At 45.3% G+C, this 26,161-nt stretch overlaps 1 protein-coding gene across 1 annotated transcript in view; it reads right to left on the bottom strand.

The window, feature by feature from the left end:
* The window catches only part of NR5A2 (nuclear receptor subfamily 5 group A member 2), a 135,622-nt gene extending 111,195 nt beyond the window's left edge, over positions 1–24,427 (bottom strand). The window contains exons 1-5 of the mRNA XM_032422250.1: positions 24,364–24,427; positions 12,562–12,699; positions 8,423–8,541; positions 6,741–6,882; positions 3,524–4,170 (exon numbers count right to left, since the gene is read on the bottom strand). Of these exons, the coding sequence (XP_032278141.1) occupies positions 3,524–4,170; positions 6,741–6,882; positions 8,423–8,541; positions 12,562–12,699; positions 24,364–24,427 (1,110 nt within the window). The remainder of the gene's footprint in view (positions 1–3,523; positions 4,171–6,740; positions 6,883–8,422; positions 8,542–12,561; positions 12,700–24,363) is intronic.
* Between the last annotated feature and the right edge of the window lie 1,734 nt (positions 24,428–26,161).

Raw genomic sequence — 26,161 nt, forward strand, 5'->3', positions numbered from 1 at the left:
GTAGAAAAACAAAACCACCCACCAAATTACCTCTGACCCTTCTGTTACCTTAAATAGTAAACAAATGAAATCTGTATTCTCTCCTTTTATACATGGTAGAGAGTGTAACTTGTCCTGAAATAATGAGCAAGGAGTCATTTGCAAAACTGCCTTATTATCCTATTACTCTCCCGGAACAAATATGTGACTTTTCATCTTGGGGTCATAGAGGTATAAGCAATCTGCCCGTATATCACTTGATGGGTAATTTGTTGTGAAGTTACAAGAAAAAGACAAAGGTTTAAAGGGGAGCACTGATCTTCCCAAAGGGCTATTTAAAAATCACAATTTTGCAGGAAGATAGGGTGAGGACTGGGCTGTAGGTTTTGGGGATGTGTTGGAAGCCATGCCAGAGGAAAGAGGCATTTTCAGGACTTGCACTTAGCAATGCCAGGTAGGCAATGCCCAATGGATGGCCTACAAAACCTTCCCTAGAGCAATGTTTCTTGAACTGCAGGTCATGCCTCATTAGTGGGTCATGTAACCAATTCAGTGGGTGATGACTGGAAATTTTTAAAAACATGTAAATTAGACTAAAGCAGAATAGAGTAGAAAATATCAAGTGCATGGCATGGAGAAGGTCATGTAATGTCTAGTCAAACTCTGGTTCATTTTATATGTGTATATGTATGTTTCTCGGTGTGTGTGTGTGTGTGTGTGGTAGAGAGGGAGAGATCTGTTTCGGTACACCAAGTTCCAATGTAAAATATATTCTTACTGCAGGTCATAGTTTAAAAACTTGAAAGCCATTGCCCTGGAAAAATACATGGCGATGCACATGTCTCAATGTTGGCGTCCAACAACTTGCTCTATTTTGTGACAAATTTATAAACACAAGGAAAAGGAATTCTTTCAAATGTGAACAGTCACCTTCTAACTCTAAATTTAAACTGCCCCTAAATTATTCTAAATTCTACTTTTTCTTCTCTGAAAAATACTTATATTGAATCACTCTTTTCAATGCAAGCTCAAGGCGAAACAGGAAGTGGGTCAAGTTTGTCTTTCTCTCCTGAGGGCACTTCCTACCCCTTTTAAGCACCCCCACTAATGTCTGTACTTTCTTTCCCTTTCCTTTTTTCAAAGCATCTTCTCATGAAAGACTGATAAATGCATTAAATAACAATATAAATGACTGATAATGCTTTAATATGCCCCATTCCCAAAGGATTTACATTTTAGCCAAATATGAAACCTCACACCCCATAAAAGAATCTTGTAGAATTTAGCTACAGGGGGGAGGAAAAGAGAATTTTGGAAAGGAAGAGTGCTTTCCTAGCACTCTTAAAATCCTACCTGTGGCTGTCTATATTCTCTTCATAATGTTTCCTTTTTGACATGTAAATGATATGCATAATTTCTTCCCCTGTGTATTTGTGAAATACAACTTCAGCTGTCTTTTTTAAATAGATATTTATGAAACTGTCTTATCATAAATCTTTGAGAGGAAATATTTTTTGTCTAACTCAACTTTGCATTCATCTTACACCCAACTTACTGTCTGGCAAATTTAAGTCCTCAATTAGTAGTACTTATGACTGTTTATTATAGAATTGCACTACTCTATAACATATGTGGTGATATTGTTTCCCAATGTCAAACTAGGAAAAAGCACAACTGCTTGTTTTTATGCTGAATATCAGATAGTATTATGTAAAATCTCCAGACACTTGTCATAAAACCACAATAATGATGATTTTAAAAGAACACTAATTTATTTATTGAGTATGAAATGTATGCCAGGCTCCCAGTCCTAGATATTTTGCCTACATGATCTCATTTCTTCCTTGCAAAACCTCGTCAATGGTGAAAGTATTGTTATGCCCTCCATACCCCCTATACCATAAACACCACAGGTATAATTTTACAGATGGGAAAACTAAGCCTAGAAATTAACATCCTGCCTACGAAGACACAGTTATTAAGTCATAGCAAACAAAGCTCTAACTCAAAGTGAGTCCATCTGCCCGCAAAGGTCAGTCGTGCTTTCCTCACTTTTACATTTCTTAATGTTGTATCTAAAATTATCGTTTTCTTTTTCATTTCAGATACCTTACTGGCCGTCTGAAGGACAAAGCTGTGAGTGTAAGAACACCAGAAAGTTTTCTTTGTTTTTGTTTTTCATGAAAAACGCTTTGATTATCACAGAGTGGTTACATACCCAGAAAATATCTGGCCTGACCGTGCTAACTCAACGCATTCTGCTTGTCCTCTGCATTTGGTATCTATCTCCACTTTCAGCCCTCTTTAAATGGAGAGATAAAGTACAAGAGAGTAAAGAGCTGAATACGTCAACACTCTTAACCGCCTGGTGGTAGTATTCTATCAACTTCTTTGGATCTGTTCAGATAACTTTTTTGTTTCCCTGTACAAATCGCAGTGCTTAATAAAGACTGCTATGAAAAGTGCTGTCTCCCATTTGCACACAACTTTCATATTCCCTGGTCTATCTACACAGACAGTTTTCAACAACCACCCTTTATATTAAAAGTCGGCTTTGTATTGTCCTTCTCTCAAAGATTTTAAATCTCCTCCAAAAGTCCTAGGTGTTCAGAAGCCACAGATCTTTAGCAGCTATGTCTACCCCCATGACAGTAAAAGGAAGAAATTGATTTTGCAACAGATATACTGAGAAATCAAATCCAGGATTCACCTTTGCTCTTAAAACAGAGAATGAAACCACTGACTACCAAATGTGCTTTGGTAGCTACTCTTGGATTCCAAACTTCGATATCACTTTCCCATATTAATTCAGTCTTAAGTTTCAGGAAATAAAATAATTACGTAGTTAAACAGAGATCTTTATACAAACATGTACTGTGTTTACAATGTACCAATCCATTAAAATCAACGACAGACATAGATTATGAGAACTAAAACCCGAGCCAAGTAGACTAGCACTCACCATTTGCCCAATCCCCATCCAATGACAGTAAACATCCTATTGGAATCTGCTCCGAAAACAAAGCTTTACCAACCTAATGTCAAGGTAAACAGGTAGTAAATACCTATTTGACACTAGTAGCCAGTGGTATCATTTTCATTCTCTAGGGTCTAAACACAACTAAACGCTGGCATTTTTTCTTTTAAATTGGCACCATTATAATATAGCTTTTTACTTGGTAATTTTTAAAAAAGTTCACAAGGTGCTGGTCCACAATGACTTAAATTTTCTAGCCATAAACCGTCTGAGTTAAAGGGAGTAAGTAAAGACATTCTACTATTCAGAAAAAAAAATTTTTTTTCCCCGATACTTTACATGAAATGCCATTCCCCCCCTAAACTAAGAGCTACATAGAATAAAAGCCCCATCAAGTTAAGCTGTGACAGTCCCGAAGTCAAGGTCATAAGATTCTTCTACTCTGTAAATCATACAAAGAAGAAAAGTAAGGAAAACATATTTTCAACACCAAGTATATATTAATTAGGAACAGAGTTAGGTCTCTCTTGAAAGGGGGACTGTAAGTTGTAAGAGCCGATGACGTACCTTAAGTTCTCTGAAGAAGATACTACTCCTGGCCCACTCAACAATAGAGAAGAGGGTTTGATCAGCCATTTTGCACATAAGCCCAAACGTGCTCAGCTTTTCGTGCTTGCTTCGGTTAGCTTGTTCTTGCTGCAAATAGGCCATGATTTTAGCCTGGACTTGAGGCTCATCTGGCTCACACTTCAGAAGTTCCAGTATCAGATGTGGGATGCTTGCCGGGGAGCTCGTCTGGTAACTATCCATGTAGGAATAGCCCATTATCGACTCTGGTGAGCTGGTGTAGGGATCTGGGTACTCGGACTTGATGGCCCGGCTAGGAAAGTGACTGTATGTTTGGTAACCTTGCAGGCTGCCATGAGGTGGCATTGTCATGCTAATGGGGGATGTTACAAAGGGACTTCTGTCATAGTCTGTAGGAGGCAAGGCGGCGTGGTTCAGAGGTAGGCCTTTGGAGGCAGAATGGATGTTCTGAATGGCAGAAGAGATGGTGAGCTCAGAGGGCATTGCTTGGATCACCTGAGACATGGCTTCTAGCTTAAGTCCATTGGCTCGGATGAGGGCTTTTTTCTGTTGCTTTAGGGCCCTGTCTCTCTTGTACATTGGCCCAAATTTATTCCTTCCCCCGCGCATTCGGTCAGCCCTTACCGCTGTGGGGAAATAAAAAAAAGGAGTAAGGGTATAAATAAGGTGCAAATTATTAGCAGTCTCTACATCTCCAGCTATCGAGAAATGTTGAAAATTGACCAGAAGTGTTAGGTGTGTGGTTGTTTTCATTACAATGGCCCATAAAGATTCCCCCCCCCCAAAAAAAAGCCATTTTTGAATTCTTTCGTCTTTAAGTGTTTGTCATCAAAAAAGTATTTTGGATGCATAGGGACATATTAACCCTTTGGTAGACAGTGAGGATTTCATAATTCTTGCTGCACACGGGGGATACTCCAGATTGCTAAGGAAGAGGATCAGTTTCTATTATGCCAGCTTTGTCAGAATTCTCGTTACGGAAACCCAAACTACTAAGAGGAAAAAATAAAAAATCAACCCATTTCTGGATTGAATTGTGAATATTTTCCCTGAGAATATCTTCATTCCTCAAAGCCATTTTGACTAATCTGCTGCAAAAAGGGTTGAGCACATGCTCTTCCTGGAAAATCATTTTCACCTGGACTTGATGAGCACACATCAGATAACCACCAGTTATTCTTTTTAATTTAAGAAGAACTGGACATAATTAAAGCAAATTCATTTCAGAAGCTGTCAAGACAGTCTACCATCACAGTGCTGTGTGGACTCTGGGACCGTGTCAAATAAGTGAGTTAGCAGTAGTCTCCAAGCCCACAGTGGCCAATGGCAATTAGACAGAAACCAGCGACCTCTGACAGCTTGTGACATGTTGAAATTGCTGGAGGTTAAGTTTTTGAGCTTTTGATCTTAGGATTAGTATAGCATTAAACATTTATTGTGAATGCTAGGTATCTAGAATATTGTGCAAGTTTTTCATCTGGATGATAATTTATTGAATATTCCACTTTTTCATATCACTGTTAAGGAAGTATGGTTATGCCCCACGAGTGACTTAGTAATACTTTTTAAGGTAAAGAAATGCAACCTTTTCTTTTCATTAAAAAAAAGAGAGAGAAATCAAATGACATCATATGAAGCCACAACATTTACTCGTGTGTGTGTGTGTGTGTGTGTGTGTTTTGTTTTGTTAAGTAGGTTCCATGCCCAACGTGGGGTTTGAACTCATGACCCCCGAGATCAAGTGTCACATGCTCTACCGACTGAGGCAGCCAGGCGTCCCACAACATTTACTCTTTGACATTTTATATTTTGAGTCTCATACGACATTATGCATCTCCCACAATATTTTGCTGTTTGGAAAATAATAAAGTGAGTGGTAATAAAGAAATTAGTGAGCATTTCTTTCTTGATCTTTCTCCATCTCTTCTTAATAGCAATACAGAGGGGCACCTGGGTGGCTCAGTCGGTTAAGCCTCTGCCTTCAGATTCCTGAGGTCCTGGAATTGAGCTCCAGGGCTGCTCTCTGCTCAGCAGGGAGTCTGCTTCTCCCTCTCCCCCTCCCCCCATTCATGCTCGCTCTCTCTCTCTCTCTGAAATAAATAAAATCTTAAAAAATAAATAAAATAAAAGCAATACAGAGTTAACAGTTCCAATGATAACCAAAGTGGCTACTTCTATTGGGAAAGAATCTATGAGCAATTTAGCAGATTTATTTGAAATCTTTTGAGTATTTCTATCAAGTCTGAGAGCCACATCACAGGAAAGCTCCACACACAACTAGCCTGTGCCTCATTGATCAACTAAAATGCACTCTTGTATCTGGCACATAACGGTGACATGTATCTCTTATTATTACTTTACTTGCACTATAGTTAATCTGTGGAAAGTCAGTAGGCTGGAGGCTAAGAAACAGCAACACACCAAAATAGTCCATGAACTAGAGACTACTTACTTACAGCGACCACATATTAACTTTCCTCCCTGCCAACCTGTACATTGTAAATACAGTTCTACTCTCACAACATAAAGTCTAACATGGCTTTTGGGGAACCACTACCTTATTCCTGTCAAACCAATGCTACTGATTTAATAGTTCATTATTTTTCATGTTTCCTACTTTTCAACTTCATTTCGCAGCCTTCATCATTATCTTAAAAAAGAGAAACGTACTTTCCCACACTATCAAAATTGATAATCTACACGAGAAACCCCATTGCACAATTAAAGGCTTTAACTCTTGCTCAGGAGCCATGAAATTAATAGTAACAATTGTGACAAGTAAACAATTTAAAAGATTAAAATCAGACTTTTACTAGAGCATCCGATTTGAAAACTTAAAAGTATTTTTAATTTTTGCAAATGTTTAAAACTTGTTCTCAGTTGAATCACGTTAGTCTTATTTTCATCTAACTTGGCCTTTTTAGCGTCAAATCCATCTGCTCGCCAAACTAAAAAAAAAAAAAAAAAAGTGGGGGGAGGGAAACTCTGATATTTAAAATTTTTCCTAGTAGATGTCCCCAGTGTTTAAATGATACTCAGACATCTCTGCTGACAAAACATAAAAAAGATCTTACATTATTGTCCATGGTGTTAAAAGACTAGGAAAATAATGTTATCATATTCTAAGTACAACGTTATTTTAAATCTTACGTCCTTGGAGAGTTTTAACAGGCAGTAGTCTTTGGAAGAAACTTACCTTCTAGCTTCATTCCAACACTTAGACATTTTTGAAATCGACAGTAAGGACAACGCTTTCTCTGTGTTTTATCAATTTGGCAGTTCTGGTTTTCTATACATGTGTACCTTTTATTATTTTGGACTGTTCGCTTAAAAAATCCCTACAAGACAGAGAAAATAGTGAGGCATATTAAAAATCTAACACCCATCTCTTCCATTGTTTCATTTTAAGGAAATCACCAATAAATCTTTTCATTGAACCAATGAGCCCTTCCGTGGTTCTGTGGTTTGTTTCACATTTTAACAAGATCGACCCTCCAAAACAGCACCGGGCCAAAGTGGAGATTTTTCTAGCACTTGAGTTCTATTCCTAAAATTATCTCAAATCTCGGGGAGATTTGGATACACACCATTTCATCTCAACAGTCAGAGAAAAATACATTCTATATTGACTAGTATTAAAAAAACACACACACATCTGTTTTCTTATTAATCTATTCCAGGTAAGGTACTCATGGAGATCTGCACTGTTTGTAAGCAGTCTGATAGAATTTTAGTGGCAAACTATTGTAAAATAACAGTGGAAAATTGAATAGCAAAACACCCCAGATATTTTTTTTTTTTTACAAACGTCAGCACTTGATAGTTAAGAGCAAAAGGATTTAAAGAGTAAAATGGGTAAGTGTTCATAATTCCATTGGAATACATTCAAGTTGGGGAACTCTGTTAAAAAAAAAGAAAGAAAGGTGAAACTAACGGAAAAGAAAATCATGTGTAGCAGAGAGCTGAATTTTAGCAGTGTGTTTTTCTTATATTGCACCCAAAAGAATTCATCAAAAACAAATTTTGTAGCTTCATAATACAATAATAGCTTTACCAGGATGGTGTATATTCTTTATGTTTATCCTACTAGCCATAAAGTGAAACAATCTTACTTTGTTATAGAGAATGAAAGGATTTTCCTGCCAGTGGTTTAAGTATTTGTAACTGAGCTTTCTCCTTTAAAAAATGTTGAAAAATAGCAAGTATCAGGTTGACTGGGAATATATTAAAAAGGTCTGAGATAAATTCTTGATGTATGGTTGAGATTATTAGGAACAATAAAGTACATTTGACATATTAAAACTTCTTGCATTTAAATAGGTCATATAATTTATTTATGAAAGCTACACTTACTATAAACTGAGATGTGGTTTCTTATTCTTTATGATATAAATTTCAAAAAAATCTTAAGAATTGTTTTTGGAATAAATAAGGATAAAATCACACAGTTGAGAATTTAGACTTTTACCTGTGGATAAAAAATGTTTAGACTTGCAGTACAGAATAGTCTGAAGTTAAAATATATTTGGGAAATACTTTGTCATGTTTCCTCTCAAGAACAACGATGTTTAAATATATATAAGTCAAGCAAAATCAATATTTAGGACTGTTAGAAATAGAAGTCTTTCTACAGATACATCACTTTACTACAATAAAATATTTTAAAGCCATGAGACTGGCAAAGTTTTCTAAACAGCATAATTTTTTTTTTGCCTTTGGAATTAAACACATATTTCAAAGAATCATCTCCCTAAGACTCTTTCTCTCATTTTTAATTGAGTCCAAAAAAGACAGCCTAAATATAGCTTTAGAAAGCAATCCAAGGGTTTATTTTGGTTTTGAACCTTGTATTTGTCAGGTAGCAATGTGTAAGCAAACCTTGCAGCTTTCACAGGTGAGGAGCCCATAATGGTATCCAGACACTTTATCTCCACACACCGGGCAGAGCTCTTCAAGATCTTCATCATAGGAGTAATTCACCATTTTAAACTGAGACACTGAAACAAAAGAAATGTATATACATAGCTAATTAATTCACAGGGTAGGTTGTAATCCTGCAGTGAGAAGCATTTTGGTAATTGGTGGGCAAATATCACAGGTAAAATATAAAATAAAAATATTTTTTTATCCAGGTGTAGTGAAAAACTATTTTTATACAATGAAAGTAAAAGATCTTTTGGACTCAGCAAGCACGCACTTCCTATTTTTTAACTGAAAAAGAATTCCAACTTGTTTTGTTAAGAATTTTAAACTTACCACTGTTGAACACACATAGCTCATAACTGCAAGGCAGCAAATCAGAATAGAAACATGAATTGCAGAAAATAACAATTTAGAACTTTAAACCTCCTAAAGTTAAGATCCAAAAATGTCACCTTTGCCTAGGAGAGAGAAACAAGCACACACAGTCTCCCACTCTTGAACTAAGTTTGCTGCAAGTACACCTCGCTCAACAGGAGAGCAACTCCGACTTGCAAACACTTGACGGAGAGCCTGAAGCCCCAGAAACCTGCTTCTCAGCAGCAAGCCCCACTTGAACCACAGCCTGCTGCTCCCTACGTTCAAATCTGTTAGATTAATTGAAACATTCAGCTCCATATCGACAGGACTCCTGTTCTGGATACTTTCACCTCTTCACACTTGAAAATCTCCTGTAAAAATAGAGAAGGAAAAGAGAGAGGACGCCGGGCAGAGAGAGAGAAAAAGGAAAAGATACACACGAGGGTTTGGTTTCGTCGCAAAGTCCTGTGATAAACTTCACATGTTTCCGATAATCAGGGCAAAATATAAACACCTCCGGATCGCCCTGTTAAAGTTAAACAGAAATCAGGCCGTGGCTCCGCGCGGTTCACTGCGGGGATCGAGTAACCGCCTTCCGCCGGACGCAGCTCTGCGAAGGCGCCTTTGCAGCCAAAAGATGGATAAACTATGCACAGGAAGGACAGTGGCCGGGAGATAATACCTGACCTAATCCCTTCCCGAGACTCACCCAGGGTCAGGTGTCGGAGGGCGGACGCAACGGGTACCTGCGGTAAGGAGCAGGTCCGCGCAGCCCGGCACCCTAACCCTTCCGGGCACCTTCCTGTGAAACCCCGGGGTACACTCGCCTCTCGCCCCTTGCTCGGCTACACACAGGCGCACTAAAGCAGAGTCGAGTTTAAGTTAATCAGTGGCACTTGCAGGGGGCGGGGCGGGGGGGGGCGGGGAACCGATGGCCGGACAGAAGTTTCCTCTGATTTGTTTACCAAAAAGGAAAGAGAAATAGCCCCCACCGCATCCCCGAAGTTCCCGGCCACTCCATCACCATAATGTGGCCTCTTCGACAATGACTCGTTCTTTTCCTTATTCTTTTTAAAATAAAGTTCTTTTTTTCTTTATGGATTCTGCAGGCCTCCGGAAAGGGCCGTGGGGAGGTGCGGTCACTTGCACCACTTCGAGGCTGAGGGCCGAGCACAGACCGGCTGAGTTTGAGCCATCTCTTCCCGAGCCACAGAGCCCTGGTCTGGGGCTTAAACCCGAGTGAGTTAGCCAGAGTTTGGAGATAGGGGGTGGGGTCCCCGTGAAAGATGTTCCCGTAGAGGCAGGCGCTTGGGCTCCGTAAAACAAGTAAAGAGATACTGAGCGCAGTCCTCCCAGCGGTGCCAGCCCTAACAGGTCCGCGCTCGGGTTTTGGGAAGCTGGGGGTTTGGGGGAACTGAGGGTTCGAGAAGTTCGTTTATAGCCCCATCTCTCCCAAAACTTAAACTATTGCTTTGTGGCGTGTTTTAGGGACGGGAAAAACTGTACTTTATTGTTTTTATTCTCCCAAAAAAGTAAAGTCTAAACTTTGCACCTAAGAGGCACAGCGAGGCAAACGTTTGCAGGAGGATTCGGTGCCCACCTCGGGCATCCAACCCCAAAAGGACCGGAGTTGAGGGTGGGGACCCTCTTGGACAAAGAGTCCGTGCGGGTAGACAGTTGCCGCTGTGCAAGACCGAGGCATCTTTCAGTTTCCCAGGTGCTGTACCCAAGTAGGCATTTGAAGAACGGAATCCGTTAGGGCAAAGAAGTCCCTGTCCTAAGAAAGTGAAGAGGACGGTGGGGCCTTGTAAAGCTAGGACCGCAGAGAGGCACGCAGAGAAATTCCCCCTAAGTTGGACGCGCTATGCTGTCCCGCAACCCAATGGCGGGTCCCCTTTCTGATCGGATTAGGGCGACTAGGGCGCATCCCCGGCGGAGACCAGAGCAAGCATGGTAATGGGGTCCCATCCCCAGGGACTGCCCTCGAGGTGTAGGCCGCGTGGCCTAGGGAAAAGTCGTGCCGTGGCCATTCCCACACTGTTTTCGAACCCGGAGTGAGCCAGCGGCCGGCGACTTCTCCTGAGCCCTGGGCACAACGGAGGGCTAACTTTCTGCTTTGGGGCAGTAGGTCGTGTCAAGAACTCCCCTCCGGAACTTTACAGGGAAAATATTACAGTGGCATTTCCCTCCCATTTCCCCCCACCCCCTGAACCCTTATTCTTGCCTCCCCTACTTCTTGATCCAGCGTTTCTCTGAGCGTCTTTTCCCGAGTCTCAGAAACGCGCGCGCCGGAACGAGCAGCAGGAACTTTCCTTTTGCACCCAAGATCGCGCTGGCCTCACGGGCGCCCAAAGGGTTGTCCCTCTCCGCAGCTCAGGCGGAGGGTTCCCAGATCCGGCTCCCGGCACCCGGGTCCCCCACGTCCCCACTTCGCGGGAATCCCAGGTGAGGGCGAGAACGCCTCTTTGGGCCAACCGGGTTCCTCCAGCAGCCAACCCTCAAGTTAGTCTCAGGGGCCGCAGCCCCCAGGGGACTTCCACAGCCCTTCCTGGAGGGTTGGAGAGACCCCAGGATCACGGTGGGGTAAGCGACCCAGAGGCGTAACGCACGTCTTGCCGCCACCCGGTCCCCCAGCCCAGCCGGGCGACGTCAGGGCCCCCGGGGCCGAGCGCTGCAGGCGCGCCGCCTATCCCGTACCGCGGCGTGTACCAACCCCAAACTCTGGTCGGACTCTGCTCTCAACACCTCCCCGGCCCTTTCAAGTTCGCTCAAGGGGATGGCAGGAAGCGTTCCGGGATCACAGGCCCGCCTGCCCGCACATCCTGCGCGCTGGAAGGGGCGAGGATGGAAGAGCACCGGTGACTTTTCCTAGCATTGTTCCCTCCCCAGCCCAGAGCAACTGCGATAAACTTCTGAAGGGCTCATACAGCCAGATCTAGAGTCGCTGTTTTGGAATGCGGCGAAAATATTGCCAGCAGAGTTTGCTTTTTTTGTTGTCAGCAATCAAGAGCTGGGAAAACAAATAGGACTTCCATACTCCCAGTTCTCGAACTGAAGCAGAGGCATTAAGCTAAACCGCTGCCCCCCTCCCTCAACTAACTCGGCAATACCCGCGCAGAAGATGGGGTTGGGGTAACTTTGGATCTCTTCAGTTCTGCCTGCAGTTCTGAAGTTGTCCAAATTATGCCGGCGCCCAGTTGTCCGCATGGGCGTTTGGGGGTGCCCACATGCATTCTAACGCCGCTAGGACAAGCTTTTCCGGGGTCATCTTCTCTTTCTGTAGTTGACTTTGCTAGGCGGGGTGTTTTTCCTCCACACAAGAGCACTGATTAAAGTTCCCACCGATTCAGTGACTGAGAACCTGCTCCGGTTTCCAGTGAGGCATTCCATTTCTTAGAATGATCTTATTATTCTGAAGTATCTGTAGCCTGAAGGCGCCCCCCCCCCCCCCGCCTCGGGTTGCCATAGATCTCGAAGCCTCTCTTTTCTTAATTAGAAGCGGCCAATTAGGCATTGCTTGGAAAACCTCCGCCCCGCATTGTTCAAGAGCCATAAACTTTTATGCCTGTCCCTGGGGTGGGGGGCCTGCCGCCCGCGAGCTGCCCCACAGCCCGGCGGCCGCGAGAGCCCAGCCGGGTAGCTCCAGCGCCCGCGAGGGGTGGGCGGCTGAAGCCCGCAGGGCGAGCCCGGGGGTGGCGTGGCCGCGGGAGCCCGAGCGCCGCGCAGCGCCTCCTTACCTTGCATGTTTTCCGGCATCTGCCCCTGTTCCCCATGCGATCGAGCCAGTCCCAGGGCTTCCGTCTCCACTTTGGGCAGCATGACAAGGCGGCCGCGGGCGGGGATAGGGGGTCCGTGTCCGTCCGGAAGCCCAGCACCTGGACACGGGCAGCACAGATTCAACTCCGGCGGAAAAAAAGGAAGGGCGACTGGGGTGCCGGCTCACCCACCCGCTCGCGGGAGCGTGCCTCCGCCTCCTCCCGGGGCCGCGGGTCAGGACCCCTGAGCCCCGTCCAGTCTCGCAACTCCGGAGCCGCCCCCAAGCCGCTGGGAGGAGATGGCGGGCTACGAGATGCGGTGAAGACTGCGTCCCGGCGCCTTGGTTTGGCTCGGCGAGGGCGGAGGCGGCGGCGGTGGCGAGGGCGCAGCTGCCCGGGGCGCGGATCCGAGTGCGGCCGAGCTCCGGGCGGGCAGCGGAGACGGCGGCGGAGCCGCTGGTGCTGCCGCCGCGGCGGTGCCGCTGCCGCTGCTCCCGGACGGCTCGGGCGACTTCTACCCCTCCCTCCACCCGCCCTCTGGCTCAGGATCGCCAGGGGTCTCTCTCTCTCTCTCTCTCTCGCCTCACTTCTCCTCTCCGCCCCTTCCCCCGTCTCTGCTTCCCTCTCGCTCACTATCACAAGTGTGAAGTTGTGAAGTTCCAGCCTCCCTCTCCTGCCTCGTTTACTCCTCCCGCGTGTCCGAGAGCAGTCCTTCCAGCCCCGAGGGTGACGGTGCTGGCAAGGAAAGGGGGAAGATGAGGAGGAGTGGGGAGGTAAGTAAGACGGGGCTAAGGGGAAGGCTGGGATGAGGGGTGATGACAGTGAATGGGGACGCGGGTTCCGGACTAGGTCGGACACCAGCCGCCAGCCAATGAGGATGAGGCGCATGCTCCAGTCCCCTCGCCTGCCCCAACCTCGCCACCCCGCCTTAACCCCCTCCCACCCCACCCTGACCTGGGGCGGGGGATGTGAATGCTGCCGGGTCTTCCAGCTAGGGAGAGGCGACCTCTGTCTGAGCGCAGCGGCGGAGGACGGGAGGCTAGGGCGGCGATTTATTTCTGCGAGCTGGGGGGAAGCCAGAAGGGACGCGGGAGTGTGTGGGTGTGCGTGCGTGTCTCCGCGCGCGTGTCGGGTCAGGGGCTGGAGGGGGGAGTTAAACACCCATTTGAACAACCTAAAGGAGAAAAGAGATGTTGAATTCAGTGGACCGCTCTTCTCCAAAGAGCTGGCCTGCTCTCCAGGGTCTCCCGGCTTCATTAACCCCTCAGCATTCAGTCCGAAAAGGCCCCACCGTGGGCCCCGGGAGTCCTGGAGTGGCCGAGCGTCCCGGCCCACCGAGGAGACAGCCATATGGCCGCACGTTCACTCACTTGCCGGAAATCTGAGAAACAGCTATCCCTGTTTCCCCACTCTACCAGTTCCTTCACTGGTAGACTGGTAAACACCCCACCCCCTCCAGCCCAAGATTATATTGGCGGCAGACTTCCTAAATTTTAGTGAACTGCGTGTCCAAGTAGAATGCAAAGACCGAACTAGGCTTTCCTTTTTCATTCTGGTGTCTCTGGTGGGACCATCCACATGAGGCCCAGAGGCCCAGCACTTTTAATAAAGTTTTAAAGAACCATCTGTTATGTAAGCTCTTCAGCCACCAGCCCAGCCACATCTTCAAAAAGTTTTCAGATCTCATCCCAACAAGATGAAAAACATTTTTTTCCAGCCTCATGACTGCATATGAAATGCCTCAAATTCAGTGTCTGCTGCAAGACTGGGTAATTATCAGAGTCCACCCACAAGGGGGTGAATTTGAATCTCAAAAGATCTGAATTTATTCTATTTGAATGGCATGGAGATCACACATTCAAACTGTCCAGTCCAGTATTTGATGAATTGGAAAACACTCCAATCATCACCACGATTAATCTACACTTTTGCATGAAACGGGTTGTTTATCACCTACCGGTGTCTGGCAATTCAGAGGCTGTTGGCTCTCTAAATTGTTCTTTTTGTAATTTTCTTCTTTAATATATATTCAGAATCTAAGTTATTTAAATCTCAGTTTTGTAGCATCATCAAATTTCATGAAAATGTTTAAACTTGGGGGGAGGGAGACTGTCCATTAGTTTGGAAAGTGCAGTGGGCTGTGGTTGCCAAAATTAGGGACCCTTAAGATGCTCAGATTTCTGTGATGGTATCAAGTAACACTGTCAATCCATTTTCAATATTACTAGTTGTTTTAAATACCATTGTGAATTAAGTGCATATATATATATATAGATACATACACACACACACATTTATTTACATAGTTCAGAAAAGGAAAGGAATTACAACTCAGGGCTCAAATCAGTTCTTGCAGTGCTGTGTGGATTCGGATGAACTTTGAAAATCAGTTTATTACAAAGTCTTAATTTAGGAGTGTCCTACTACAATCAAAGAGCTTATGGGGGGCACTTATGTAGCACCTTCACAAACACCAGGCTCGCAGCTATGGAGAACTCCAGACTCTGGGTCCTCAGAGGGAGCTTCCAGCTCAGAGCCAGAGGGAAGGTCCTCTGGTTGGTAGAGCTGAAGGAAGAGGTTAGGAGAGTTGAAGTCTGACAGACCATATATTTGTGGTCTGCATGGTGAAATCCTTGCCTGGACTTGAAGCAGAGCCTGACCCAGCCCAGGCAAACTTTGTGATCACATTCATAACCCAGCTGCAGCTCCAGAAGGGGCTTGTTTAGACCATAGCGTCTCTTGAGTCCAAGCCAGTCTGCCTTCACCTCACACACCCAAAACCAGTAGTCATAGTGACAGAGGGCCAGCTGACATTCATTTATCTCCTCCCCAAACCAGAGGAGGTGGTGAGGGGGGAAATAGGGGCTGGAGACACCGTTTCAAAAAGCCACCCTTAAAAAAAAAAAAAAAAAGTCCAAGATTGCCTTGCTTTGAGGCTCTTGTCCAGGCTGACCGCAGCTAACGGAAGGGACACCGCAAACACAGGAGGTCTCAAGCAGAGAGAAAACCTCGGTGCTCCAGGCCTCCCGCTCCAGGGAGAGAAGAGGCTGGCTCAACCCTATCCCAGATCCCCTCGGCGTGGTGGAAACACCCCCCCCCGGCCCCCCCGCCCCCCGCCTGCGGTGCGCAAGGTGGGAAATCGTCCACTGCAATTGTTTCTAGTCAGAGACCGGAGGGCCCTTTTTCACGGTTTTTCTCCTCAAGGAGTTTAGGGGAGCGGCGGAGTCCCCAGCCCTGGGGCAGACACAGAGGGAGGGGCGGCGGCACCAAGGCTTCCGACACTACACTCATTCCGCCCTCCAAGTGCATCCATTCCCCACCTTCTGAGTTCCCTCTGTCCGAATGTTCTGGTCCCTTGAGCCTTCAATTCGGCTGGGCCAGGGCCAGCATTGGAGCCACGGACCGCTTGCCTTGTGACCGGGGATCTTCTTGGGCGTCTCCCAGAACACCCTCTCGGAAGGAGAGCTGGGGGAGGAGGGGCCTGAGCCGCCCACGGTGCCTCGGGTCGGTCACCTGAGGATGGTTCTAGGTTGCAGAGGCAGCGGTGAGGAAGGAGAGCTAAGTGGACGCGGGAAGGGGGAGGCATTTGAGATGGGAGTAGGGGAACAGGGCCTGTGTGGTCTAAACGTTGATGCCGGTAGTTGGACTGGCCGACAGACACACCGATCGGCTTGGAATAATAAAGCCCCCATAGAAGGGCAGACGCATCCCATCCTCCGCCAGGGACATCTTTACCTACTGCCACTCTGCCTCTTAATGGATGCACACTTAGGAATCTACTCCGTCTGCGGGAAACTTAACTGGTGGCAGAGACAACAGACCAGAAGTCGGGAGGCAGGGGGAGGCTGTTCCAGCTTTAGCTACCGTATGCATTCTCAATTTCTTCCCTGCATTCTTCTGCCAACTTCTGGCAAACTTCTCTCCCCTTTCCCCTCTCTTTCCCCACGCCTCCACCTTCTTTCCGACGAGACTGGTCTCCAGGGCTCGTCCTTCCCGGTTCTGACTTTGTCTTAAAGCATTGATTGACGGTTGCAATTATAAAGGATGATGGCTCGGGGAGGCTCCCGCAGCCTTGATGAGCCCGAGGAGCGCAGTCCTGGCATATTTTATCCAGGCTCAGCGTTACGGGGCCGTGCGCCCCATTCACCCGGCGGGCTGCAGCTGAGGAGGTCTCGCACTCCCCACCCGCGAGGATGTAACCGCCTCGCTCTCCTCCCCCGCCTCCACTTCTCCGCTGTTCCGCGCGGCATTTCAGACAGCGCGCCGGGAACAGCCCGCCCTTGACCTGACCTGAGAATTGTTGGCCAGCCCCGCGCGCTTAACGCATGCAGGCTGCAAAGGGAGTGAAAAATGTCAAGATTTTTAGGACTGGTTCAAGTTTCCTGGGCTCGGAAAACACAGGTCCCCAAGTATAAGACCCACCCCTCCCGCGCGCCTGGGTGGGAGAAGCCTTGCATGACCCACACAACCTCACACGAAACTTGCAAATCAACATTCTTGGAAACAATTTCTAACGTCTACTCCATTTCTACTTTTTGGTAGTTTTTTTTAAGAAACCAGAATCATTACTTTTCTCGTAGCACGTGTCTAGCTTCCAGCCTCAGAAGAAACCTAGATTTTTTTCGAAAAGTCTCCACCAAGTGGCCGGGATAGCCCGAGGGGAAAGAGAAGCAAGTTTACCAGCCTACAGAAAACTCAAGCTCTGCCTAATTTTTCAGCCCCTCCCACTCAAAAAGCCCATCAGAAGGCCCTTTTGCCTTTCTCTGAAGATTAAGTTTAGCAAGAATTCCAGAGTTCCGCTCCCGAGCTCAGGGGGCTGGGCTATCCGCCCCAGCTTCCAGGCTTCCCCAGCCTGCGTCCAGAGCACTTTGTTTTAAGATGAGAGGGGTTAAATTTCAGGACAGACATACAAATTACCAAGGAGCACCGTATTGGCCGAAGCTTTGAAAAAATAAACTGGAATAGGTGAGAAGTCGTGCCTCGTTAAAAAAAAAAAAAAAAGATCCCTTTCTGGTACATGTGTAAAGAACTACCTAAGACATCATCTGCCACAGCGAGTAGAGCAGGAGGAAAAACTGCTATCAATTTAGACACTCTACCCCTGGAAAGACTTGTGTGTCAGGGGTAGCCGCAAGTGGGGATGGATTCACAATCACTAGGAGAGTATCATAATATATCATGGCCCCGTCTTTACTGAGGAGGAAAATACAAGGTGAAGTAATTATCCGGGTAATCCAGGCTCCTCCAGCCCCTCCCCCAACCAACCGCCCACCCTTGCCCTAAAGAATAGGTGAGGTTTTCCGAGAGTTTGGCCTGGATTATCGGAATCTGCATCTCTGTAAAAAGGCTTCTCAGTAGAACTTTTTGGCTTCATTTTCTTTGGAGACTGTTGCCCCAACCCAGGGGTCCAGGCGCGTCCCGCTTTGGTATAGCCGGTGCCCTTCTCGAAGTGGGCGGGGAGATCCGGTCTTGAGAAAGGAGCTGGCTGGGGAAATAATCTTGGGTAGGTGGTCCAATCTAATCTATCTCTTCCTCTGTAATTGAAATGGAGATGTGAGTCAGCTCCAACTCAAAACAGTGAGACTCCACTCTTGGAACCACCCCTGTCCATCCTCGGGACAAACCAGAACAGTGAGTGACGTTCTCGAGGACGATCCTGGCGCCAGCAGGCCACCAAGCGCTTAGTGAAACCAGCTGAGCCCTTGCGTTGCAATTCCACGCCCCTTATCCCCTCCCCCCTCCTCAACCCGGACTAGGAACTATAAAGCCGTAGCACTAGATTATTCAGGGCTACCGTTCACGTGAATCCGCCAGACTGGAAGTGTCCTGAGGGAAGAAGGGGTTCCGCGCCGCCTCGCTTGCGAATTCCTCTGTTCTTGGAGCGCGGGGATGGGTGGTCGGGAGGCTCTTGCCTTAGGAAAGCCCCCGCGCTAGGGGTTTCTGTTCTTAAGATCAAAGAGTGCCGGGCCGCGCAGAGCTGTGTTTGCCAGCCAATTTGGGCCCCTTTGGGGCAGAAAAGAAAGTGGGGCGGGGGGTGCTGGAAAGGCGGGACTTGCGGTGATTATCTTCACCTTCCGGCTTGCGGTGCAAAAGTATGGAAAGTGCTAGGGTTTGGGAGGTTACGCAGTTCGCAGGGTGTCGGCTCGTCCTCCGACCTAAAGACAACTTTTACGATTAAGAGGTGGTGGCCAGCCAGCGCAAAGGCGTGGGGCAAATTCTTTCGCTTTCCCCCCAAGGTTTCTTGTCTGGAAACTGGGGAGATGCTTCGGGGACCTAGTGCCGGGTTCAGACCGATTTTTCTTTTCAATCCAATATAGACCGCGGGTAGAACAGGTGGAGCTTGGTGGGGCTGAGGCTGCGGACGTCCAAGATCATGAGGAAGGAATCAGCATTTACTGTGAAAAATGTTAGCGCTGGGCGTGGGACCAGCGTCTCACTAGAAACACACCAGGGTTTGTCAAAAGTGCTTTTTAAAAACGGGTGCGTGTGCTTAAACTATTTCATTCTCTATCTCGTCCCCTTATAAGACAATAGATGTAGGCGCCTGGGTGGCTCAGTTGGTAAAGCGACTGCCTTCGGCTCAGGTCATGATCCTGGAGTCCGGGTATCGAGTCCCACATCGGGCTCCCTGCTCAGCAGGGAGTCTGCTTCTCCCTCTGACCCTCCTCCCTCTCATGCTCTCTGTCTCTCATTCTCTCTCTTGCAAATAAATAAAATCTTAAAAAAAAAAGACAATAGATGTTTGTTCCTCGGGGTAAAAAGGGTCCTTTTCTCTCTAAACTCAGTCACTCAGGGGCGCCTGGGTGGCTCAGCGGGTTAAGCGTCTGCCTTAGGCAGGGGTCCTGATCCCAGGGTCCTGGGATGGAGCCCCACATGGGGCTCCCTGCTCAGTGGGGATCCTGCTTCTCCCTCTCCCTCTGCTGCTCCCCCTGCTTGTGCTCTCTCTTTCTGTCAAATAAATAAAATCTTAAAAAAATAAATGCAGTCACTCATTTTGGGTGATTTCCCTGCCCTCCTCATACCCACCAATTCTATAACAAATAGCTGCTCTGAATTTTCTCTCAATTCCCTTGTCTGTCAGTAGTCCTGCAAGTGGCCAGCATACACCCCATAAATGCAAGCAAAACCTCCCTCCAAACTCCAGAGAGCCTTTCAAGGAAACCAGAACAGAAGACCCAAAGTGCTTTCCTACATGCTTTGCTCTGCCCCCAAGGCTCCTGGATGCTGTCCCCAGCCGGCCCCCTACACCTCTCCCCATCCCACCCTTCTGAATTCTACTGGGATCTAAATCTAATTTCCACTGTGGAATGAAAAGGAAGATAAAGAGCCATTTACAAATGTCTTCTTAATCCCCCATGCCTTTTGGAAGAATGAGTAGATCAACATTGTTTTTAATAATTACTTTATATCAACAAAGGCAAATAATCACTACTTTAAGGAAAGATCATGGATTTCAGAATCACATCCATGGGTTCTGTTTACAGTTCACTCTCTTGACAAGGTGAAGGATCTTGGGAAAATCACTTGACCTTTCTGATTCAATTTTGTCATCAGTAAAACAGGGTTAACCAAGTAAACTCTATACTTGCATGAGACAGTACGAATAAAGCAACATACCATGCTCTTAATAAATACCAGTTCTCCTTTGTATTTTCTTTTCCCCTAACTTCACCCACACTCATCTTTCTCTAAGGAAAATAACTAGGAAGGGAATCACTAACCATTCTAGAACCATTAAAAATAAGATCCTTCCAGTGGGAGGTACCTGCTAACTTGACTGTCTTGCAGCGCTTGACATAGTCCTCAGGGACCTAATTACACCCCCAGATAAAACTGCTCACCAAACTGCTTATGTTCATCTGTATTCAGATTATTTGGAGTTTAAAAGTTAAGTGTGTCTTTTCTTACTTATTACACAAAAACACACATATCAGAGCTTCCCAAAAGACTAAAAAAGAGGCAGCCTTTATTAATTTGTCTGATCAAGTTCAGTCCACATGGTTCTTCCAGGCTTAACCTCTCACGTTCACACTGGTTATATTTCAACTCTTCCCCAGGGCTTCCCCTAGACCTCAAGGTCCCCAAACTCCTAAAGTTCCTTGAAGCCAACTGGATTTCTCAGAGAAATTTTTGTTCCAATAAGGTGAAGAGTGAGGAAGTGCAACCCAAAGAAATAGCTTTATCCTGAGGTAGGTTCTAGTCTTGGGGAACAAGACATCTGACTCTTGCCCTTCATAAAACATCCCTAGCAGTGCTTGGGGGAAGCTGGGCCTCCAGGTGGGAGTCTGTCCCAGAGCCTTCTCCATACCTCATCTCAAGTTCAAGGCTGAATCTAAGATAACCCTAGACATTATGTCTGGGTAGAGGCATTAAGTAAAGGAAAAAAAAAAAAAAAAAACACTACCAAGCCTCTGTTCTCCCTTCCTCCATAAATCTTTCTTGGTTTATTAAAAGAGGTGTTAAAGAAATCCTTTAGCTCCAGTCAGAACTTGTAAATCAAGGCCAGTAAAGAGTTTGGGAAGCACTCTTTTGGAGTTAGGCTGAGGCAAGGAAGGAGAAGAGGCACCAGAGTTTAGCTTCCTGGAGGGAACTGGCTGCCTGAACCCAGCAGCCAAGAATCAGAACATGGATTTGGGTGACTGACATTCTAAACTGCACCACCAATAAGGCTAGCCAGAGTTTAGGGTGACATAATGGGCTATCTCATTTTCTGCTGCATGATGTCTACTTTCAGAGATCCTTATGGGCACAGAGCTTACTGGAGGTTATTGCTGGAATGAAATCAGACTCCAAGAGTGCTAAGGGGACTAGATAACAAAGTGTATGTAGTGTCTCAAGAATGTTTGCATTGTGTATTATGTACCCCTAACTATGCAGACATAACTTCCTGTGGGTAATAGACAATAACATATTGAATGTGTATAATGTATTCTATTAATGCACTTAATTTGAAGAACTACATAAATTTCATAGAAATCAAAACAATAATGTTGAGCACATTGCAGAAGAGTCAATAAATACTTGTTATAGGACATACTTCCCACCATACAGATTTGACTCTTTCGTTGATGTAGACAAATACTTTGTTCTTTCTTTTTCTGTTTCTCTTTCTCTCTTACATTGCTACTGTATATCATCAGTAAAATTGCCCCATTTGGGAGAAAGGGGAAAAACAAACCTAAGCCAGAAACCAAGAATTTGGACAGTGTCCCAGAGCTAGTTAACTTTAAGGGAACAATCTGGTTATAACCCCAAGTCTGCTGCTCTTATACCACACTGTGATTATCTTGCAGGTAGGCAGAAGGAACAATGTTATGATTTCCACTTTTCTATATGAGTACAGACATTTATACACAATTTTCATGTAACCACCAGTGTGCATAGAAGGAAAATGTCATACCCACCAAGGACCCATAGGGACAGCTTTTGAAATAAACAGAGGCACATTTCTTAATACAACACAACTGAATTAATGTAAAGTTGGAAACCCTGACCCATCTCTACATGCCTTGGCCTCAGTTTTGCGAACCACTCCCCATCCCTATCCTAACTTGCAATTTGCTCCCTCAAAGCCACCCCAGAACCTGACACTCTCTACTCCACCCATGGGTTCCTCTCAATGGGCCTGCCCTGGGCAATCAGAATCCAATCCAAGAGGAAACTCACCTTCAGGATTGGGGTAAGCCCTAACTGTTCAGACTGATGGCTCACAATGCCCCCTTTTCCTCTGTCAGCCCTTTGGGTGACTTGTCTAGCCAAGAGACCCCCAGGAATGACCCTCCGCGCTCCTTGGAGGCTACCCCATGAATAGATGGAATTCTCAGTGCCAGTAGCCGCCTCTGGGTGCCTAAGATGTTGCCAACAGGGACATCTCACAGCCACCTGGGAATACCAGGGTATGGGGGAGGGAGGGTGCTAGGGCTCGGAAAGGGCGGGAGGCCGCGAAGGAGATCCGGAAAGAGGTTTCTTTTACCGGAAAATTGACTGGAATTTTGTCATCCCGGGATCTGACGCCCGGAAGTGCCTGGAGAGGTTTAGGGTGTTGGGGTAGACTCGCTGGGCGCCTCCTTCCGTACTCTTTTCTTTGAGGCTCAGTCTTTAGCAGTCCCTCCGGGGCTAGACAGACGTTCCGCAGGTTCTGGCTCTCTCGAACCTGGCTGATCCCAGACGTGAGGGTGTTAGATCTCTATTTATGCTCGGGATGGACCTGCCTCTATTCTACAGCAATGCCCGCGCCCTGTGAGTCCCAGTGCGGTGGGTTAAACGTAGCAGAGAGAAATGCAAAGGGGTCTCCTTCTACCACCTGACCCTCTTAATTCACCCCAAGAGTCTGAGGGACGCCGTGGCGGCGGGGGTCGGCGTATGTGTTCTCGGGGACCCCCAAGCGCTCTTAATTCGCAGCCTCCCAGTCCCCGCTGCGCGCGACCCGAGGTGAGGCGGGAGCGCGGGCTCGCCCCACGCACGCGCCGCCCCTGTCCCCAGCTGAGCGCGCTCTCGCCGCGAACCCCTCACGCGGATCCCCGGGGCCGCCGAGCCCCGGGAACGCCTAGCCGGTCGCTGCCTGGAAGGACTCCTTAGCGCGCCGCCGCGGTTTTGCCAGGCGAAAAAGATTAGAAATCGTGTTTCTCTTTCACCTCCTTTCTTGTGCTCATAGGTTCTTTTTATCTGCAGAGCAATTGATTCAGTGTTGCACTCTGCCTTCCTCGTGTTTTCTTTTCCTAAGTACAGATTTTGGGGTGGAGGGGTAACCATTTCCTCAATTGATATACCATAGGGTGTAGTTGGCTCAATAAAAAAGCAATCACTGCACTCAGTGGAGTCAGCTGGTTATCAAGGGAGAAAGAGGAAAAGCCCAAGCCTTGATCTTCCTTCTTGTTACAGCGGAGCTGGAACTCAGAGCTCATGACAGGCCTCCGCGAATTCGCAGGGAAATTGCAGTTCGAAAGCCTAAAAAGTGCTACAAGAAAAGGCACAGGTCCTTCAAAAACTAAGGGAAAGGAAAAAGGGCATGACTGCCAGCAGACTAATAATTACAGACCGCTGGAAATCACTTCCCTTTAGTCCTTTACTTTTAGGACTAATTGCATGTATTCTTGCTGTAACACTAACATTTTTTGTTCTTTTTAGAAGTGAAAATTAGCTTTATTTACTCCTGTTTATAAAAACAAGCCATGCTCATTATTTTGGAAAACAGACAGTAACCCTTAAATTGTAATCCTTAACTAATGATGAGGTGTGTGTATATATATACATATATTTATTAAATACATATATTAAAAATACATGGTTTTTTGCATGGCTTTTATTCATCAGAGAAACAAAAGGGTCTATAGTATCTGCAATGAATGAGACACCATACTGTGGTGTGGCTTGAAACTTTACAAATATCTGAAAGCTATTTGTTAAAGTTTGATCAATGATGATTCCATATGGTAAACTAGTTTCGAGTTGGTCAAATTTTAGCTTATTATCTCTGATTAGAAATTATCAGAAAATACTAGTGATGAAATATATACATTATAAATTTTTGATTCTGACTGTTTTAGACTAATGGATGGGCATCCAAAAACAGTGGATATAATGAATAATATTGAAATATCCATTTTCTTTTTTTTAACTTCAAGAAAGATAAATGTGTGATACATACATGGGCTTATGTGCTTTTAATAGACAATAGGAGAAGCAATGACTTATAATACTAAAGACATCAATGAGATTAAATTACATGAATTAATGTAGTAGCAGACTAATAAATGGATGATAAATAGAGCAACTCCTACTTACCAATAGGTGTAAGTCCGCGCTTTAGAGAATCTTGTAAATTTCCAGTATCCGAATTAGAAGACATTCTTAGTAAAATTATAGGTGGTCCTTTGGCTTAAAGCAGAAATCATTGAGCATAAGAAAAAGTAGAGCTTGTCAAATTTTGTAGTCCTCGGTAGGACACATCAGACTACAGTAGCCCTTAGTGAAAGTTTAAAAAATTGCAAAAAAAAAAAAAAATCCAAGAATTCAGAAAGTTACAAGTAAGTCTTTCCCTGGACTCTGTACTTTTTCCAGCATTAGTGGCCTGCTGTAAACCATGTATCCTGTTACATGATGGTTTCTAATCAGAAGAATGGGAACTTTTGATAGGCTTAGATGGATCACATGACTCTATGCAAGTTGATAAGAGGACCCTGTTATAAAGTGACAGCAAAAGAGATAAGAACTCCTGGCAGATAATGGCAAAGAAATGATTAACTCAGAAGTGGAGAGGTGCTATGCAGCACAGAGACTGGAAAGTTGTAAAACTGAGGGGTCAGAAGATCATACTTAGTGGATAAAACTCCAAACCAACTTAAATCTACTAACTGAACTTAGGCTTGTGACATACCCCCTTGATGTCATCACCTCTTGGCATGGAGGAGGACAGACGTAGCTCTTCTGACCTCTGTAAACATATTTTAGATGATAACATTAGCACACATTAATTCTTTAAATGATGACTAGAGATATGATTGACACTTTAAAATACTACAGGTAGCATTTCCAGGCTTATGGTCATTTATTTATTCATGTGTTGTCAACCAACTTTTTAATCACGCCTCTTCATTAGCTGCAAAGTTAATCTTAGATTATTTGTTCATTAGTCAGTTGATTAAAAGGGCAGCCTATCTCTTTACCCCCAATAAAAGTAAAGCTTATACTTTGAGGTTAGTGCTGGCAAAATGATGAACGTATAATACGTCTTCCATAATTTTAAGTTATTATTCTTTGCTTGAATCCATGGGAAAAATCTGGATCACTCTTCACCATGAAAGAACTATTACTAAAATGACCAACAGTAGTTTTAGGTTCTTGTTAAATATCCCTATTGTTCTTCAAAGTAATAAACTATGGATTCTTAAAATAATGCATATCTTTTCCCATGTTGTGAAAGAGTTAGTTGTCTGTTTTAATTTCTAATGGAGCAAAGTTCTTTTCCCCCTGAGATTCTATTTAGAAAACTCGAAATGTTTATGTACAGCATTTTTCCCATCAAAATTATATTTTCTTGGATTAGATATCACTGCATATAATAGAAAAGTCAGAATAAAGTGGTTTAAATAAAATCTTTATTTTTCTCTTAGAAGTTCAGATGTAGACAATCCAGGGATGGTACAATAGCTCTACAAAGTTGTTCAGAACCAGGTTCCTTCCATTTTACTACCCTTTATCTCTTGTCCTCATGTTTCAGAATGGCTGCTAGAATTCCAGCCATCATTCTATACCAGGAAGCAGAATGGAGGAAAGGCAGAGAAAACACACTTTTTTTTTTTTTTTGAAAACATACTTTTTTTTAAGGACATTTCCTGAAAGTACCACATAAACACTTTGCTTACATCTCACTATGCAGAAATTAGATACGTACTTATCCTTAGCTGTAAGGGAGGCTGGGAAGCGAAGTATTTTAGATGGGCAAGTATTTCAAAGGATTTGGTGGCTCAGTTGGTTAAGCATCTGCCTTCAGCTCAGGTCATGATCCCAGGCCCCTGGGATCAAGTCCTGCATTGGGGTCCCTGCTCAGCAGGGAGCCTGCTTCTCCCTCTCCCTCTGCCTG

The sequence above is a fragment of the Phoca vitulina genome, unplaced genomic scaffold (genome assembly GCF_004348235.1).
Source record: "Phoca vitulina isolate PV1807 unplaced genomic scaffold, GSC_HSeal_1.0 scaffold26, whole genome shotgun sequence".
NCBI classification, from domain to species: Eukaryota; Metazoa; Chordata; class Mammalia; order Carnivora; family Phocidae; genus Phoca; species Phoca vitulina.